Source organism: Neofelis nebulosa, chromosome 3 (assembly GCF_028018385.1).
Source record: "Neofelis nebulosa isolate mNeoNeb1 chromosome 3, mNeoNeb1.pri, whole genome shotgun sequence".
NCBI classification, from domain to species: Eukaryota; Metazoa; Chordata; class Mammalia; order Carnivora; family Felidae; genus Neofelis; species Neofelis nebulosa.
In genome coordinates, this window is record NC_080784.1 from 103,422,497 (window position 1) to 103,441,296 (window position 18,800).

At 34.9% G+C, this 18,800-nt stretch overlaps 1 protein-coding gene across 10 annotated transcripts in view; it reads right to left on the reverse strand.

Moving 5' to 3' along the window:
• Window positions 1-18,800, reverse strand: part of BLTP1 (bridge-like lipid transfer protein family member 1) — a 215,204-nt gene that overhangs the window by 10,185 nt on the left and 186,219 nt on the right. For 8 of the 10 annotated variants that reach the window (XM_058721464.1, XM_058721470.1, XM_058721463.1 and 5 more), the window contains 12 exons: window positions 18,096-18,297; window positions 16,178-16,339; window positions 15,535-15,674; window positions 14,016-14,217; window positions 10,191-10,391; window positions 8,802-8,981; window positions 6,464-6,601; window positions 5,491-5,748; window positions 4,236-4,386; window positions 3,657-3,814; window positions 3,364-3,556; window positions 2,913-3,130 (listed from right to left, as the gene is read on the reverse strand). In XM_058721464.1, coding sequence (XP_058577447.1) covers window positions 2,913-3,130; window positions 3,364-3,556; window positions 3,657-3,814; window positions 4,236-4,386; window positions 5,491-5,748; window positions 6,464-6,601; window positions 8,802-8,981; window positions 10,191-10,391; window positions 14,016-14,217; window positions 15,535-15,674; window positions 16,178-16,339; window positions 18,096-18,297 — 2,203 coding nt within the window. Of the gene's footprint in view, window positions 1-1,376; window positions 2,777-2,912; window positions 3,131-3,363; window positions 3,557-3,656; window positions 3,815-4,235; window positions 4,387-5,490; window positions 5,749-6,463; window positions 6,602-8,801; window positions 8,982-10,190; window positions 10,392-14,015; window positions 14,218-15,534; window positions 15,675-16,177; window positions 16,340-18,095; window positions 18,298-18,800 lie in introns of those variants that run through there. The other 2 variants (XM_058721471.1, XM_058721468.1) reach the window with 2 other exon arrangements.

Consider the following 18,800-nt stretch of genomic DNA (forward strand, 5'->3'; position numbering starts at 1 on the left):
AAGCAGAAGCTGGTAAAAATATAGTCTGGGAAAAGATGCTCATAAGGAAGGATAGAATTAAGAAAAGTAGTAACTTGCTAATAATAATTACAACTAACATTTCTATAATGATTCATGATTTACAAAGTACTTGCATGAAATTTTATACAATTCTCACAATAATTCTGTGAATTAGGTATTTCATCTATATTCTTTTCAATGAAGAAGAGGGGTTTAGTGAACAAGTGACTAGAAGACCTAGAAATCAAATGCAGATCTCCTGATTTTTTAAAATTCTCTTATACCCTTGCTACTCAAGTGGCCTCAGGACCAGCAGCATCAGCATCATGTGGCAGCTTATTAGAAACAGACTTTTTTTTTTTATTTAAAAAAAAATTTTTTTTTACCATTTATTTATTTTTGAGACAGAGAGAGACAGAGCATGAACGGGGGGAGGGTCAGATAGAGAGGGAGACACAGAATCTGAAACAGGCTCCAGGCTCTGAGCTGTCAGCACAGAGCCCAAACTCACGGACCGTGAGATCATGACCTGAGCCTAAGTTGGACGCTTAACCGACTGAACCACCCAGGCGCCCCCTAGAAATGGAGATTCTTAAGTCCACCTTGTTCCTAATGTATCAGAATCTTCACTTTAATGAGATCTCCAGGTGTTTCAGATGCACATTAAAGTTTGAGAAGCACTAGTTATATTTCTGACTTATCCCAATAATGTCCTTTTTGATTGTTTTCCACAACTCTCATTCCAGATCCAACCAAGGATCATACATTCTTTTAGTTGGTATGTGTCTTTAGTTTCCTTTAAAACAATTCCCTATGCCTGGGTTGTTTTCCATGACAAGGACTTTTTTGAAGAATCCAGGCCAGGCATTTTGGGGAACATCTCTCTAATTTGTAATGTGCCTGACACCAATTCTAGTTTAAAGGAAATACAGAAACGAGAGGAACAAGATAAATGAAACCACAAGGAAACAACTGAAAAAAAAAATCTAGAAGGATATTCTGTAGGAAAATTGGCCAAGTCTCTTCAAGTCAGGTCATAAAAAAAAGGACTATGCTGATTTAAAAGAGAGTAAAGGAACATAACCAGATTTAAATTGGGATCTTGAATTTTATATATATGTGTGTGTATGTATGTGTATACATACATACATACATACACACACACACACACTGATATTACAACTGATTTGTCCAAACCAGTATACATATATAGCCCTCAGAAGGCTAGAGAAGATAATTAACAAAATGAAAACTGGATATTGTTCACTAGAAAAGGTTACGAAACAGTATGAACAATATTTTGGTAGAAAGTACATGTGTATATAGGTTCATAGAAAATTATCTGAAAGCATATAAACTGTTCAGAGTGTTGATTTCTGGATGGAATGTGAGGTTTCTATTTTTTGCTTGTATTTATTTTCTAGGCTTTTCCAGTACATATGTACTGCTTCTGTGATTATAAAAAATTATATTTTAAGTTTATTTTGAGAGAGAGAAAAAGTGCACATGCTTGAGTGGGGGATAGGGAGAGAGAGAATCCCAAGCAGGTTCCATGCTCTCAGTGCAGAGCCTTACATAGGGTTTAATTTCACAAACGGTAAGATCATGCTCTGAGCCAAAACCAAGAGTCAGATGCTCAACCAAGTGAGCCACCCAGGCGCCCCTAAAATATTATTTAAAATTATCCTGATTCTGACTACTTTTCACCACTTTTACCTCTCTCTAAAGCCACCATCATTTGTTGCCTGAACTCTTCCAATGGTCTCCTTACTGTTACTATGTGTCCAATAATGGTAATGGTAATTACTGCGATGGTCTCTACTTCCACTCTTAACCACCTATAGTCTATTCTCTACACAGCAGTCAGAATGATTCTCTAAAAAGGAGTATTTTAAGGGGTTAGTTGAGCATCCAACTCTTGGTTTCGCCTTAGGTCATGATCTCACAGTTTGTGAGATCGAGCCCCTTATCGACAGCCCAGAGCCTACCTGGGAATCTCATTTTCTCACTCTTTCAAATAAATAAAATATCCTTTTAAAAAAAGTTTAAGAAAAAGTAAATCAAATATCAAATCTGTTCAGAACTTTCCAATGGAGCTATCCATCATATTAAAAATCTTATGAATGTGGCCATTCATGTCCAACATTCTCCTGCTTGCTCACTTTGTTCCAACAAAGTAGCCACCTTAATCATCCTCAAATAAGCCAACTTTCTTCTGTAGGAGCTTTGCACTCTTCAGTAGGCCCCTATGCGTACAACTCTCTTTCCCAGAAGAGATCTTTCTAGTCTAGATCTTTCACTTCAGAAAAGGCTTCTCTGAACCCCCTTTCTACACTAGCTAGCCTCACACACTAGAATTCTTTATCTCTTTTCCCTGCTTTTTCAGCATGTCTTTCTACCTGAAATTACCAAGTTAGTAAATTAACTATGGTCTATCTCTCCCATTAGAACAAAGTTTTATGTGGGTAGGAACTTTGTCTACTAGTAGATCTCCTATGCCTAAAACCGTGCTTAAGAACATAGCTGATTTGCTGATTGAATTACTGAGTGAATGAATATCTGCCTAATATGACACATCTAATAAATCCAAACTTAGACATTCTGATTACACAGCCCAAGCTCTAAACCAGAACATAGTATTGTCATAGTTAGTATTCAGGAGCATGGAGTGGGTATGGTTATGGGTGAGTTTGGCAGGGGGGGAGGAGATAATAAATGATGACTTCCCAAATGATGGACTTTAATTCCATTGATGGGCAGGAAATCAGGTACTTTGCTGAGTGAATAGAATAAAAAGCATATGAACCACTTTGTAAGTATGATATATAGGTAGTATATATATTAAATTAAAATTGTAACACAACTTGTAGTGAAAGATAAAGCATATATAAAGGCTTAGTTCTAATTCTTACATTGTTCTTGTGAACTTTTCTCTAAGTTATTTGTCATTGTCTTAGGTGGAAGATATGGAACAGGTCCCCAGGTAGACAGAGCTCGTTTGCTGGTGTCAAACTGTTGTGTGAAAAATTCCTGGAGCTTCATTCCTATTTTTATCAGGTCCGGTGTAGTTGATCTTGATATCATTACTTGGAAAATATCCCACTTCAGATCTCCATGGACAAATATTTCACTAAAGCATAAAACAGAGTATCATATATCTTATACAAAACAGCTAAAAAAACAACAAACAAAACAAAAACCAAATTCCCTTCTTCACCCACCCAGCTTTTTCATTCATATTGTTCCATAATAGAAAATCATTTTACAAGAAAAGTGAATTGTTTGTGTTTTCTAACTGGATGAGAGAAAACATGTTAGGAGAAGTCCTATAAAGTGTTCAAAAAGTAACATTTTACTAAATACCTCTTATCAGTCATGCTTGAATCCAGTGTATTATACAGATTTACTTTCCATTCATCCTGAAGCTTGAGATCAGCATTACTGAAGATACCCATAAGGATACTTGAGCCCATGTAATCAACACGAGCTTCTGTAGAACCCATAGTAATCTGAATTTTGTGACTGGGTTGCTGATTTGGATGTTCAGAAATATGAGCTAAAATAGAAACAATAATTACTTTTCACAGAAATGCCTACTGGGAAATACCAAAATCAATTTTAAAAAACTTGTTTTCAGTTGTAAAATTTCAACATACCAACCATCTCCAAAGCATTGACATCTATGGTCCCTCCCACTACTCCTCCTTTAGAATCTAACTGTGATCTTCCCAGACCAACAGACATGCTTATCTCTCGATCTCGATTACTTCCTACTGACAGACGGCCCTGACTCTTCAAACCACTAGTTGTCCACCTGAAAAAAAGAAAAAGGGTTATTAAGCTTTCAGTGTCATGAATTAAAACAGGAGTTAGAGGATTTTAAAAAGTTTGACAAAACAATACATTTCTTATAAAAATTGTGGTAAATGTTTGAATATTAATATTGATGATAAAGCTTTTTTACCTAGCAAATTACACTATTTATAATTTTCTCTTTTTAGAATACATATTCCATGTTGTTTTAGATTACATATCTTTGTGCTCACTTCGGCAGCACATATACTAGATTACGTATCTTTGATAAGGCCACTTTCAGGATAAAGCAATTTACATCTTTTTTCTACTGTCTTTACTGTCTCAAACATTTCAGTATTAAAAAGGTTTTAAATTGCTTTACTACAATATAAGAAAAATTACAACTAATGATTAATTTTCCTTTTATCTGAATAGCTTACGTTGTATTTCCCATTACATTACTCATATTCATTTGAACATTTAATTGCTTCAAGTTGATGGCAAACACGACCAATGTTTCCCATGGGGTCCCTTGTTGGCTTGCTGCTTTGTTTGATTTGTTAAAAGGAGTTGATGTTTTTGAAAGTGAATCTAAAAATAGAAAAATCAAAAGCATATTCATTCACATAGATGCATGGACAATTAAAAATTATCACTCTTATCACTATAATCCCCAAAATAAAAATATGGTATTCTGAATTAAAACCTAACATTTAATATCTGTCACATTGCCTCTAAAATACTAGCTACCATTTACTGAATGAGTGTTCAGTAAGAGCTGATAGTCTTACTTCTTGAAAGCTCATGAAGTTCCGTATGATCTCCATTTTCTATGAGGAAATTCTGATGTGCGTGGGATACAGCAACACAGATCATCACCCTCAGATTTGCTTAACAAAGGAGAAAACCAGAAGGTGCTGCTGCCAAATAGAGGACCTGAAGGCAGGGACTATTCTGAAATGCAGACACCTGCTGAGGCACCTGTCTTCTGGGTTCCTGTGGGCTCAGTGTGTATCTTGAATCCTTCATTTACTCATCATACTCTAAGCTTGTGACATGAACTACATCACTTTTATATGTTAAGACATAAACAGTGCTGAACATACAAAAGAGTTCAAGAAACAGTGGCTGAATAAAAAGAATGACTGAATGAATAAATACCAAAGATTAACATTTTCAATATCAGACATCTTAACAACACTGTAGGTTGGTATTACTTTTTTTTTTTTTTTAGTTTACTTATTTATTTAGAGAGAGAGTGTGCACATCCAAGTAGAGGAGGGGCAGTGAGAGTCTTAAGCAGGATCTGCGCTGTCAGTGCAGGGATCGAATTCACAAACTGCAAGATCAAGACTTGAGCCAAAGTTGGATGCTTAACAGACTGAGCCACCCAGGTGCCCCAGTTGGTTTTACTTCTAAGAATAAGGGTACAATGTGGAGCAAACTAACAATATGCTCATTCCTCTCTCAAAACTACTAGCCATCCACCCACCTCTTCTGCTGGCAAATACTTTGAAGTGTTTGTTTTTTTGTTTGGGTATTCCACCCCCCGCCCCCCAACCACAATCATCTTCCATAAAAGTCTGCAAGAGTATATTTTTCTACAGTTGAGGCAAAAATCTGAGAGTAATGAATTAAGATTTTTATATTGGGGGCATTGGGTGGGGATACTGATAACAAAGAGAGCAGTGTTACCTCTTCGGGGAACTGAAGAATCAGACACGCTCCTTGATCTTATGGAAGCTGGGGACTTTAGGCTCTGTGCTGCTGTCCCTGGTGACATGGTGCTGTTTGTCATATGTTCATTGAATACGTTAGGTGACTGAGGCATGTGGGTGAAGGAGGCTGACTGACTAGGCTGCTCCCAGGTCCTGCAGTAAGCTTTTCTTGATGATTCTGGGGAAAGATGTTGGCTTACCCCTTCAATGGAATCAGGTGTCCCTGGGCCAGATGCTATTAGAAAAGTGGAAAACAGATACAGAATTAACCAGGGTAGAGTCTCCATCTTATAAAATAATAAATTTCACCACTCCACCATTTATAATTATATATGCCTTCTAGTTCTTTAGTTGGTAACTGTACAGTAATTTATGGTTTGCAAAATACCTTCCAGCAAGTTATTTAATTCTTACAGAAACTCATGAAAAGGGCAAGACAGGTCCATTTTATAGATGAGGGAATAGACTCAGACCTGGATTTCTAATATTTTCTACTGTATCATGCCAACTCTACCTTTCACTTACACACTATACTAGTACAACAATATGTAAGTCCTAGAGAAAAAATGCAGGCAATATGGTAACATGTCCCCAACATTTTGTTTTTCATGCTTAACTAACCAGATTAACTTGGATGGTTAAATGTATTTCTGCATTTCTAGATTTTACAAAGATTACAGAATAATTGCAGAATATAAGTCAGCTGAATGTAATCTCTGAAAGGGCAAGCTTTTTGTGATCTCCAGTACTAATGTATCCCCAATGGTTAGCTAGCACATTAGAGGCGCTCAATAGACATTTATTCAGTGGGTGAATGAATTGCATGGTGCAACTTAACAAGTTGTTGTACAACTTAACAAAACTTGGGTTATCAATCCGAGGTTCTTGTTATTATTGTAATCATAATTAAAAGCAACCTAAGTATAATTACAGTTACATAACAAGCTTACTTGGCAAATTTATAGTTTGGTCTCCAAGGAATAAGCGTCTTGCGATACTTCTCCTATACCAGGCTCTTGGAAATGCCAGAATTTCACTGAGTCGACGCATATCATATTTAAAGGAGGCAGATCCTATATCGCAGACAGCTGATGAAGAAATAAATAAAATCTGTTAGAACAGATTTCCAAAACTTTAAAAGTCTTTTCACATGGTAAGCATAACATGACATGTTACACAACTAATTAATGAAATATCAAAATAAGTTACATGGTATGATTAGTAAGTGATATTTGTTCTTGCACAAATGATTAAAATAGCACATTCTTACATTATTCCATTTCCTTTTTTGAAGTGAGGGCAACTTGAAATTCTTTTATCACTTTATCATGAAATTCTGAGAGGTTCTAAAGATCAGACTTATTGACAGCTTTCAACTTTAACATAGAGCTCTTCTCAAATATGGAAATTGAATAATCAGGATGGGCAGGGGATACAAATTTCCTCAAAATTAGTTGCAAACTAAACAGTGTGTGGCAAGAACTACTATTTTCCTTTTAGACTTGTCAGTCTGAAAGCATTCTTCTGATGGCCACCTCTTGGGGTTCTGCTCTGAGCATTCTGTTGCTCCTGCTTTGCGTGCTCTTCTGTTCCTCTGCATAGCTTCTGTAGGATTTACACACCAGTGTCTCCCAAATCTAACATTTCTGTCTCAGCCCAAGTCCGTATCCACACAGCCAATCAGCCAGTTGTCTACCAGACTCTCCCACCTAATGTCCTATTAGGCACTTCCTTACTTTCTAAGTTAATGATGGTCCACTGCCCCTTCTGTCACCTAAGCTAAAAGCTTGAGGCATCCCTGTCTTCTCTATCGCTCCTTACACAGTTTGTCCTCAAGCATGTAGATTCTCTTATAGTTCTCTTAAAATCATTCCCTCTTCTTTTTTTACTGTCACGGTTCAGAGCTTTATCCCCTATTGCTTGGTCTATTTCAACAGCCTTTGCAAGCATCTTTCCATTTTTCATGCTACTGTCAACTCTCTTTTTAAAACACCAATCTGAAGCATCTTCCCACTTTTTTTTTTTTAATGAAAACATGTTTATTTTATAATCCACATACAATTTTTTTTGTGTGGTAAGAACACTTAAAATGAGATCTGTCTTCACAGATTTTTAAATGTATAATACAGTACTGTCATCTTTAAACACAATGCTGTCAACCTTTTTCTTAAAAACCTCTAATGGCTTCTCATTGCCCAAAGGATCAGAACCTTGTTCTTTTAGCCTGGCATCTGAGCCCCCTACAATCTAGTCCTGGTCTATTTTGCCAGCTTTACCTCTAGCCAATTCCTCTCTCCTCCTGGACATTCAACCATACAACCAGTTAAATGTACAGTTACGCCTGTGTTTTGCTTCGGTGAACCAAAGTATGATCCAAAAGCATACTTTCTGATGCTTTTGTACCATTATATAACACGTGACTATAGCCAAGAATTTTCCTACATAATTTTGAAAATCTGGCCCAAATATCATTTCTTTTGTGAAGCATTGTCTGATCTCTTAAATAAAACTATTTTTTCCTCCTTTTTATATAAACCTCCATTACAGCATTAATCCCATGACAGTGTCATTTATTTTTCTACTTATAAGACCTTGCCTATTCATGCCTGTACCCTGAATCGTTGAGCAGAGTGCCTTGCACAAGTTCACTGTTAAATATAGGCTCAATGTATGTTTGTTGAATGAATATTGGGTTAAAGTATACTTACTATATTTCTGCAGTTAACTTTAAACGTTTTCATTAACGTAGTACTCCAAATTCTTCAAAATATTCCATATGCATTTAATTTTAAATACTCAAATCACAATATAAAGAAAACGTGCAAGTGATTTGCCCATAGATATATAGCTAGTGACAAAGGTAGCAATATACATGCATACAACTTAAGATCTCATGAAACCAAGTAAAAATTATTTACCCCTCATCCTTCATTAGTGTTTTAAGGATTTACAATCAGAAAATTAATTTAAACTAATAAGTCAGAAATTTTACCAATTCATGTTAGAGAAGCGAAGAAAAGAAGTGATTTTCAGTGATTTAATTAGGCATATATTGGCCTTTGGGTGGTATTTCTATGCATTTATCTAGAAATCATATTCCTAACATTGATTACTTAGACTGAGATAGTAAATTAGGCTGGACTGTTATTCCTCTCCTTTAAATCCTATATCACTAAAAGCTTAATATTATTAAATATATTTAATATTTAAACATTGTAAAAAAAAAAGGAGGCCCTTACTTAATTCTGAAAAACAGTATTTTAATTAAAAAACTATAAAGTTAGGTACCAGATATATTGATTAGTGTAGTGTCCATTTTGCTTGCAGACTTGCTTACAGACTGACTTTCAAAAAATGAGGCACCTCCTGAACGCCTTATCCGAGACAAACTCACTTTTACAAATTCAAGGTTTATACTGAGTGAGTCTTTTCGACCAGTGACTGAAGTGGGTTCTTCATCCACATTCCCTTTAAAAAATAAAAAAACACAGCACACACACACAAATATACATGTACATATACATACGTACAACTATCTAGTTATATGAAATTATCTAATACACTGGAATATACCGTCAATTAAAATCATTTGAAGTGAGGTAAAAGTTTAAGAATGATCTAATGAGCATTCTTGACAGTCGATTAATAGTTTCAAGCCCATGAACAATAGTGATGATTTTCACAACCCTTCTCCAATAAAAGCAAGACTTGACATGGAGAATATGTTTTTGTTATCTAAGTAAATCAAGAGAAATTCACTAATATCAATGTCTCTTACATTTTTAGTGATAAATCTTCATTTTAATTAAACAATTTTTTTAAATGTTTATTTATCTTAGAGAGAGACAGAGTGCGAGCAGGAGAGGGGCAGACAGAGATGGAGACAGAATGAGCTGTCACAGCACAGCACAGAGCCTGATGCAGGGCTTGAACCCATCAACTGTGAGATTATGACCTGAGGAAGTTGGAAGCTTAACCGACTGAGTCATCCAGGCATGCCAAATCTGCACTTTAAAATGACAGTGAAATTTAAGTTGGTTAAATAATGACCAGGAGGAGGAGGAGGAAGGGGAGGAGGAGAAGGGTTTCAGTTTAAATTGACAAATGTGATGCACACACTTAAAAAATTTACTGTTTGTATAATACAATTTCTTATACGAATAATGATTTGGCAAAACATTTAAACATTTAAATAACATAAATATCCTTTTAAATCAAAAGATTATTGTGCTGCATATAGCACTTATGAAATACTCAGTTTTAAAATTCTTGTATAATCATCTAAACTATTTATTTTATATTCTACTTATTATGTAGAGCCAGAATAGATAGCAACAAGAAAAATAAACTTTCTGATCTTGTTTTATATGCATTATTAAAGGTGTTATGATTTCTGAAAAGATCCAAGCTTGAAAAGGTGCTATAGGTGCAGCTGGGTAGCTCAGTCTGTTGAGCGTCTGACTTCGGCTCAGGTCATGATCTTGTGGTTTGTGGGTTCGAGCCCTGTGTCAGGCTCTGTGCTGGCAGCTCAGAGCCTAGAGCCTGCTTCAGATTCTGTGTCTCCCTCTCTCTCTGCCCCTCCCCCACTCACTGTCTGTCACTCTCTCAAAAATAAATAAACATTAAAAAAAAAAAAGTTGCTTTAAATTAAAAAAGATGCAAACACTCTAAGTATACCTAGTCCTCCTGATCCAGGAGTCAGCCCAGAAACAGCAGTTTTTTGTTTCCCTGCTCCATATGGATGAAATACATAAAGGGAAAAATCAGACATGCATGCAGTGAAGCTCAAACCAGATGAACTACTGCTGGAACTGGTTAGATCTGACTGACTACTACTGTGTCGACTTCTGCCAAGAGGGCTGCCTAGTCCTGATGAACCTGTAGTGAACACAAAAAATGCAAAAATTACAAGCCACAGAAAAATTTAAAAGCCTGTCACTTAATACATTCTTATGAACCAAACAAGACTTGAAATTAAAATGGAAATACTCAAACATTATTAAATGATCAATATATTTAAATCCTTGAAATGAAAATAAAGACTTAGATGTACTTTGCAATTAATTTATTCTATAAACCAGGGTTGAATAGTCTGTTCATCTTTGAAACATTTATACATATGTTTTGGCCAACTCCATGGTTTGCTGTTACTTTTCTCCTTTGTTCCACTGGAAGCAGGCAGTGGAAGAGGTACAAAACAGTTGAGGCTAAACAAAGGGGGAGGAGAACTGTAAAAAGTCCAAATCATATAACTAGAGTCCACATTTAAAGAAAGAAATGGAAGCAAGCAGTGGAAATAGAGTAAGGTACACAAATGCAGAAAGTTAAAGGTCTCTTTTCCCTGAGAAAGCCTCACTGGCAACACTTACCATGGGTGGATACGTTTATTCAAAATACGCTTTAAATGTACAAAATATGAGTAAAGCATCTGAATAGAACATTATATGATTTTGCTGATAATTCTGAAATGTGTTTCTCCAAAATATATAGACCTCCTTTGAATTCATATTGCAATTGGTTACTTGACATCCTACTAGAATGTGTCACAGGCATTTAAATCTTATCATGTCCGAAACTGAACTCTTGATCTTTATCTCCAATCTGTTTTTCTTCCAGGGTCTCCCATCTCCAGTAAGTGACATTTCCAAGCAAACAGCTCAAGGTTTGTCATCCTGGGGGTTATTTGTCATCCTTCCCACTTCTAACTCCCTATCATGCAATTTATCACCATATCATTACTATGTCTGAGAGCATTTATCAAGACTGTCCATCTCCCTTATTTCACTATTATTACTCTAGGCTAAGCAATAATCAGTTCTGGACTGCTGAAATGGCCAACTGTTCTCCCTGCTTCCTTCTACTCTTGTTCTCTTCCAATCAGCTCTCACACTGTAGCCACTCTAGAGTGTTCTAAAGGCATAAATCAGAATCACATGTACTTTCCTGCTTAACTCTTCAATGGCTTCCCCACAAGATGTGGCTGTTTCTTATCTCTTTAAAATCTTTTTCAAAAGCCAGTCCACCTTTTGTTTGCCACACTCTACTTACACTTGTATTTTTGTTTTCATTTTTTAAACTTGCCAAATTTTTTCTTGCCTCATGGATTTTGTATTCTCTACCTAAAGTGTTCATAACCCCAGCTCTCTGCTTGGCTAATTGATACTCGCCGACTTCCCATTTCCACTTAAAATATGCTTGTCTGCTTATTATCTGTTTCTCCAAATTCAACTTATGTTCCACATTAGCAGGGACATATCTGCTAGTGAGGTTCACTACCATATATCCAACCTAGCACTTAGCCAGACCCCAGTAAAGTTCAACAAAGACCCTCTGAAAGAATGGATACTGTCATAACCTATACTTCTCATACATTTATTCTCATCATCAGTCCTTCCTGCATGTTTTATGATGATAAAATGAGGGATGCTACTTCATTTTTCTTTACCTTCTCAAGAATCAAAATGTGGGCATAACAAATAGTCACTCATTTCATATTCTTTTCACTACATATACCTAGCACAGCACATATATACTGTTATAATAATTTAAGTATCAATACTTTGTGACATTTTGTCATTATGAAAAAATGTGAATATCCCAACAGAGAAATGGACATAGGCATATTTATCCCCCTCCCTCATTAGCCAATAAAGTAATAAGACATAATAAAATCCCATTTTTAGTCCATCACATTAACCAATGATTAAAAATAAATTTAAAGCATAATGTTGGGAAGAATACAGTGAACTTGGTGTCTACACACACTGTGGTGAGGATGCATAAATCTTATGTTTAAGATATATTTAAATCTTTTATATTGAAGATATATTTAAATCTTATGTTTAAAGTATAAATCTTGGGGCGCCTGGGTGGCTCAGTCAGTTAAGCGTCCGACTTCAGCTCAGGTCATGATCTCACAGTTTGTGAGTTTGAGCCCTGCATTGGGCTTGGTGCTGACAGCTCGGAGCCTGAAGCCTGCTTCAGATTCTGTGTCTCCCTCTCTCTGTTCCTCCCCCGTTCGCACTCTATCTCTCTCTCTCAAAAATAAAGATTAAAAAAAATTTTTTTAATAAAATAAAATATAAATCTTTATATTTAAGAAGAGAAAAACATATCAAACGCTTTAAAAATGTCTACTCTCTCTGACTCAGGAGTTACACTTTTAAGAATTTATCCTAAGGATGTTAACTTATATACAAAGATATTCATCTCAATATTACTTACAAAATAGAAAACAAAAAGCCCAGGGAGTCTCAAATATGTGATCAAAATGACGGAATATCATGCAATCATTAAAGTTATTTACATATGAATATTTAATAATTTGGGAAAATCTGTATTTTAAGTTTTTAAAAGATACATAGCAGAAGAGTTCATATTTAAATTTTGCCTAGGAAGAAGACTATCTATAAAAATGCTGGAAAGTAAGTAGGAAGTGATAATACTGGTTATTTATTATAAAAGGATATTATTATCTTCATTTTTAGCACTCTTCTGTTTTCTGTATTCTTATAATGAACGAGTTAATTTTATAATCAAAAAATAGTTTACAAAAATGGACACTACCAATCCAATATTTTGTTGACTGCAACACAATTCTAGCAGCAATATTTTGGAGCTAAGTATAACAGTGGGCAACCACATTAGCAAAAGTTATTTCTAAAATATTAACTTTTGTTTTCCTATTTTATGGTGAAACTTTCAAAGATTCACACAGCAACCAAATGCTTTGCCATTTCTCCAGTGTCTTTTGACATTGTCAAATATCCTCTGGGGGCAAAATCACCCCTGGTTATGAACCATTGTTTTAATGATAGTTCTCTTATTCATAAGTATCCATTTCATTCATTGTAGTCTCTTAAGAATAAAATCTTTATGATTTGCATATGTGATGTATGATTTTTAGGGCAGAAATGACAGCTTTAATATATTAGTGAACAGTAAGTGTCTCACCAGGAAATCATAGGTTCTGTCTTAAAAACAAAACCTTTCATAAAGTGGACATTTGAGTCAGGCAACAAAATTTACCATTAAATGTGTGTGTGTGTGTGTGTGTGTGTGTGTGTGTGTGTGTGTATACACACTACCTCATACAATTTTATTTCACTGTGATCAATTCTTGCAAGATAACTACATCTCTTACTTTCCATTTGCAACACTGATTACTCTTAAATGTAAAAATAGAGCATAACATAAAATATTCAGAAGTACTTAGATGTATAATAACATGAGAGTTATTTCATAGTGCTTGGAGTGTATACCTCCAAGCCAATCAAAAATGTTACTCAATTGTCATTCACTTGTACCAAAATATACTAAATATATTAGTACAAAATAGACTAAAAAACTTTGATCTCTGTATTTTTTCCGTATATACTCTAATTCTCAAATATTCTCCTTTTCCAAATTTATTTTTTAGAAATACATACTAATTACTAGTAAAATGTTTGTTTAAAAAGTAGAATTTGCTTTACACCAGTGGAATGAAGAGTGTTTCTATACCTGGTATTCCAGTTTTGCTTGAAGAGGTCTTTGTTCCACTCTGGGTAGTATTACCTCCAGGGGATAAAGTCTCTGTGGGATATGTGGTCCCTAAAGTCTCTAGTTCTCCTCGGTTGGAAGAAAACACCAAGTCCAGGGATGGCAGCTTCAGCATGCATTCTACTCTTGATACTGGTAAACAGCTAAACTTGATCTGTGAGGGCTAAAAAGCACAGAAAACCAAAAAAGTTTCTAGGTACTAGAAAAGTTAAAACATTTCATACTGGATTCCAAATTTATATTTAATTTCCATTTCATTCCACATATGCCAAACACAAAAGTATTTTGTGTTTAATGTCCTAGCCTTTATCAAACAGATACATGATATATTAACCAAAATGTATTAATAAAATGGCATTTAAAAAAATCTAAATATTTGAGGAGGTACCTCTGAGTGATACATATTTAGACATTTAGGTAATTCAAAACATTTAAAGGTGTCTGTGTTCATATTATACTTGTTCATAATTAAGTTTTTTAAAGGAAATAATTCCTCTTATACTAAAATTTTTAAAAAGCTGTTGTAGTAACAGAAGTTGTATAAACTCTCTAGCTGTCATCCGTTACATGTTTTCATCATATTTTCAAAAGACTAATGCAAAACTCCAGAAGATCAGACTGAAGCCCGTTTGGCCAAATTGCTGTTGTAGAAAATAGTTTGAACAGATGGCCATCAGTTTCTTTTATTCTTGAGATTATCAGGTTTTAATTGAAGGTTAACTAAATCCTGAAGTTTGGGGGCACCTGGGTGAGTCAGTCGATTAAGCATCCGTCTCTTTGTTTCGGCTCAGGTCGGGATCTCATGGGTTTGTGGGTTTGAGCCCCACACTGGACTCTGCACAGACAGTGCAGAATGTGCTTGGGATTCTCTCTCTCCTTCTCTCTGCCCCTCTACCCATTTGCTTGCCCTCTCTCTCTCTCAAAATAAATAAACTAAAAAAAAAAAAAAAAAAAATCCTGAGGTTTGGTTACAAGTGGTTTTCAAGTCCTCTTTAATAAATGGACTCAATCAGATACTAATATATACTCCCAAAGGCCTACTGATAAGACTGTATTTTATAATAAAATACTAAATAAAAATTCCATAACTTAGCAAAAATCTAACAAAGGTACTATTATGTGACTTATATCTCAATTACACTTTATATTTGCCCCAAAAGGACCATAATGGCAAAGAAATACAGGTGTCCTAACAAAAAAAGGAATAAAATGCTGTAAAAAAGGAGGTTTAATGTAAACATTTTTATTTTTGCCATAACAGTGTGAAATCTAAGATTTGATAGCCCAGCAGAAAAGTTAATACACATATAAAATTGTATATAAACTTCCCATATGTCAATCTCTAGGCCCTGATAGATATACTAAAGGTCCATGAACCAAGATTAAGGAAACTTTAAGGAAAATAATATTGGAAATATTCAAATAAACTTAAGAAAAACATTTTTCTTTAAAACAAAAAGGAATAAATGAAGTGTATCACCTGAACTCGTACATAAACCACAACATCTACAGGGAAGGAAGAGTAAGCAGATGTTGAAGATGATACTAATGATGTTGTTGATTCTTCCATAGGATCAGGTATTTCAAAATGTCCCATATCTTCATCTTGTGAACTGACAGCTGTTAAAATATTTAGTTTTATTATTAGGGCAAGGGCAAACTATTTACTAAAAGATCTTTTCTCTTATGCTAGTACTGAGATCAGGGATATGAACACACAGAAACTTGCTTCTGTGGCCCATCATTCTACAAATCTTTCCCTATTCAAACCTCTTGCTTGTTTCTCCAAATTCCAATTCCTGTTATAACACTGTTCAGAGAAAATTAAGTATTTGCCCTCAAGAAGTTTCCAGTCCAAGAGAGAATCTAATGTAGGAATTAAGGATGTTAATTTTGTCATTAACTAGCTGTGGCCATGGGAAAATCATATAACCTCACCAAGACCTGATTTCTTTATTTGTAAATGAGGACGAGATGATTTCTCAAGTTCTTTTTCAGTTCTGTAATTCATGATCACTGAATAGAGTATATAATAATATATAATAGCACTAAAAATTCTTCTAAGTAATAGAATTTTTAAAATATAAGTGATTGAGAAGTAAATGTATAAGGAGAATACTTACTTGTATAATTCCTTTCAATTGGTGTGATTGGGATAGTTTCTAGAGCTTTTTCCAGAAAATCTAATAGGCAGGGACTAATAACCATTTCTTCTGGCAATGACTGAAGTGCTACCCAAGCATACAGTTTGGCTGTTTTGACTCCTCCACTTCCTTTTCCTTTGGCTAGAACATTTACAAATGTGAGGTGAATTTAATAGTTCCCATAAAACATACAATAATTCTATGAGAAATTAGAACTACAGGACAGTTTCATCAGGTGAAGCACCTTATACATAAACCATACAAGAATGCAATAAAAATAGCAGATTGATAGAAATGATATATTAATATTAGGATATAAAGATAATTAATGATGCACATAATACCACAGTTACTCCTGCTTGCTCTAGGTCACAAATTTTGGTTCAATTTTTCAAGTTTATGCTTTGCTTAGTATTTCATTTAGCATTATTTTGTCCACTTAAGAAGATATAGAGAGTGTTGACTAACAATATTTTGTGGTAAGTGAAGAAAAATGTTGTTTTCAGGCTTTCCTATGTTCTTCTGTTTTTAGCTTATAGATACTTATAATGCTCCCCTACATGGACTGCCATCTCTTTCCTCCTACATAACAAATATTCTGTGTCAGCAGATGAGTATAATAGCTAACTAAGACTTAGTTAACTTTGGCTTAGGTTTCTACCCCCAACATACATCAATTTTGTAAACCTAGCAAAGCAGTTCAACTTCTGTGAACCTGAGCTTTCCTCATTTATAAAATGGGAATAATATTATTTGTCCTGCACTTAAATGGGCATAGATGTTCCCTGTCAATTGAAAAGGGATATAAAAAATATGATTATCATGACTACTGGCTATTTTAAAGGATTTATGTATCAAGTTCCATCTCTCAAACGAAACATCTTCAAATAATTGTCTGATATTCCTTTTTTTTTTATTTTTTAATTTTAATTTTTGTTTTGGAAATTCTAATGTATATTTGAGGTATTCATGTGGTGTGATAGCCAGATTCCAAAATAGCTGCCGGTGGTTCTTGCCTCCTGGCATTCATGCCCTTGTGTAGTTCTCTCCCACAGTGAATAGGGCTGACCTGTATGATCAACAAGGTATTGTGGAAGTGATGGTTTGTGACTTCTGAGGCTAGGCCATAAAAGGTATTGCGTCTTCAGTCACGTTCTCTTCGAGGTCACTCCTTTTGAAGGAAGTTGGCTCCCTTGTTATGAGAACACTGAAGCAGCCCAGTGGACAGGCCCAAGTGGGGAAGTACGAAAGCACCAGCTTGTGAAAGCTTGCGAAAGCATGGCTTGCCTGCCATGTGAATGGGAAGTGATGAAAGCAGATTTTCCAGACCGAGTCAAGCATTCTGATGACTGCAGACTTAGCCAACACCTTGACTGCAATGTCACAAATGACTTTACCAGCCAAACTGCTGCTGAATTTCTGATCCACACAAACTGTGTTGGAGGTTAAAAGCCACCAGATTTGGGATCATTTATTATGCAAAAATAGATAATAAGTGTGGTTAAGACCAATGTACTTTGTCTTAAATGTGTAAGTTTAATGTTTCCATCTAAATCATAAGCTCCCACATATTAACTGCAGAAAATTTTTTCTAAATACATTTGTGTGTGTGTGTGTGTGTGTGTGTGTGTATGTGTGTGCGTGTATAAAAGTTAAACTATTTAGTATATTAAATTTTTTTTAACACTGATATTCTAAGGTAGTATCAATTTGAAAAATATCCAAAAGTAGTTGGGCCACATTTCCATATATGAATTTTATACAGTCATTATTGGCAAATCTATGTCCTTTTTTCTTAAACATGTATACTTGAAAGAAATTCTCAATAGAGCAAATAGGTGATGATCAAAAAGTTACAAAAAAAAAACTAAAAATAAGGTATATTTTCCTGAAATACCTGAGGGAATAGGTGGGGGTTGGGGAGGAAGTAAGGTGTTAGTCTTGCTCTGGACAGTGCAGGGTAAAGGAGGAGAAGGAGGAGATGATGCACTATCTTTCATACCATACAGCTTGGACTCTTTAGAGAGTGTTCTTGGCAAGGAAGATCCTCTGGAGGCATTAGGTGAGTCAGTCTTTAGTGTCTTGGAATTGTAATGCAACTGTATGAAGACAGATAAACTTTCAAAATTAAAATAATCCAGATGAAGAAAACCAACAAATGTAGAAAAATGAGGAAGGAAGAACACCAATCCAGTAGTCAGAAGACCCATTTTACAAGTAAATGTTATGATGCTAGTAAGATTCTTAACTTTTTTTCATTTAAAATTTAAAAAGTCATCCCAGATAATAAATTCTTTTCTAGCTTAATGTGACAGCATTCTATAATTCTAGAATCTAAAAAATAGATGTTTAATTAAGTTGGACTTGGAAAGGTTCAGTAAAGGTTTATACAATATTCACTGTATAAAAAAGTAACTTTTTACTGCCAAAATTTAATGGAAAAGATATATAAAAGAAGTGGCAACCTATAATTTAGATGTTCTTATGTTCAAAATATAGCTGCATCGAGAAAAATGAAGTTTCATGTTAATATACTCGGTAAGGGAAGAATGTGTATGATAGAAAATGAACACCACTAAGAATAAGCTAACCCTAGATGGAT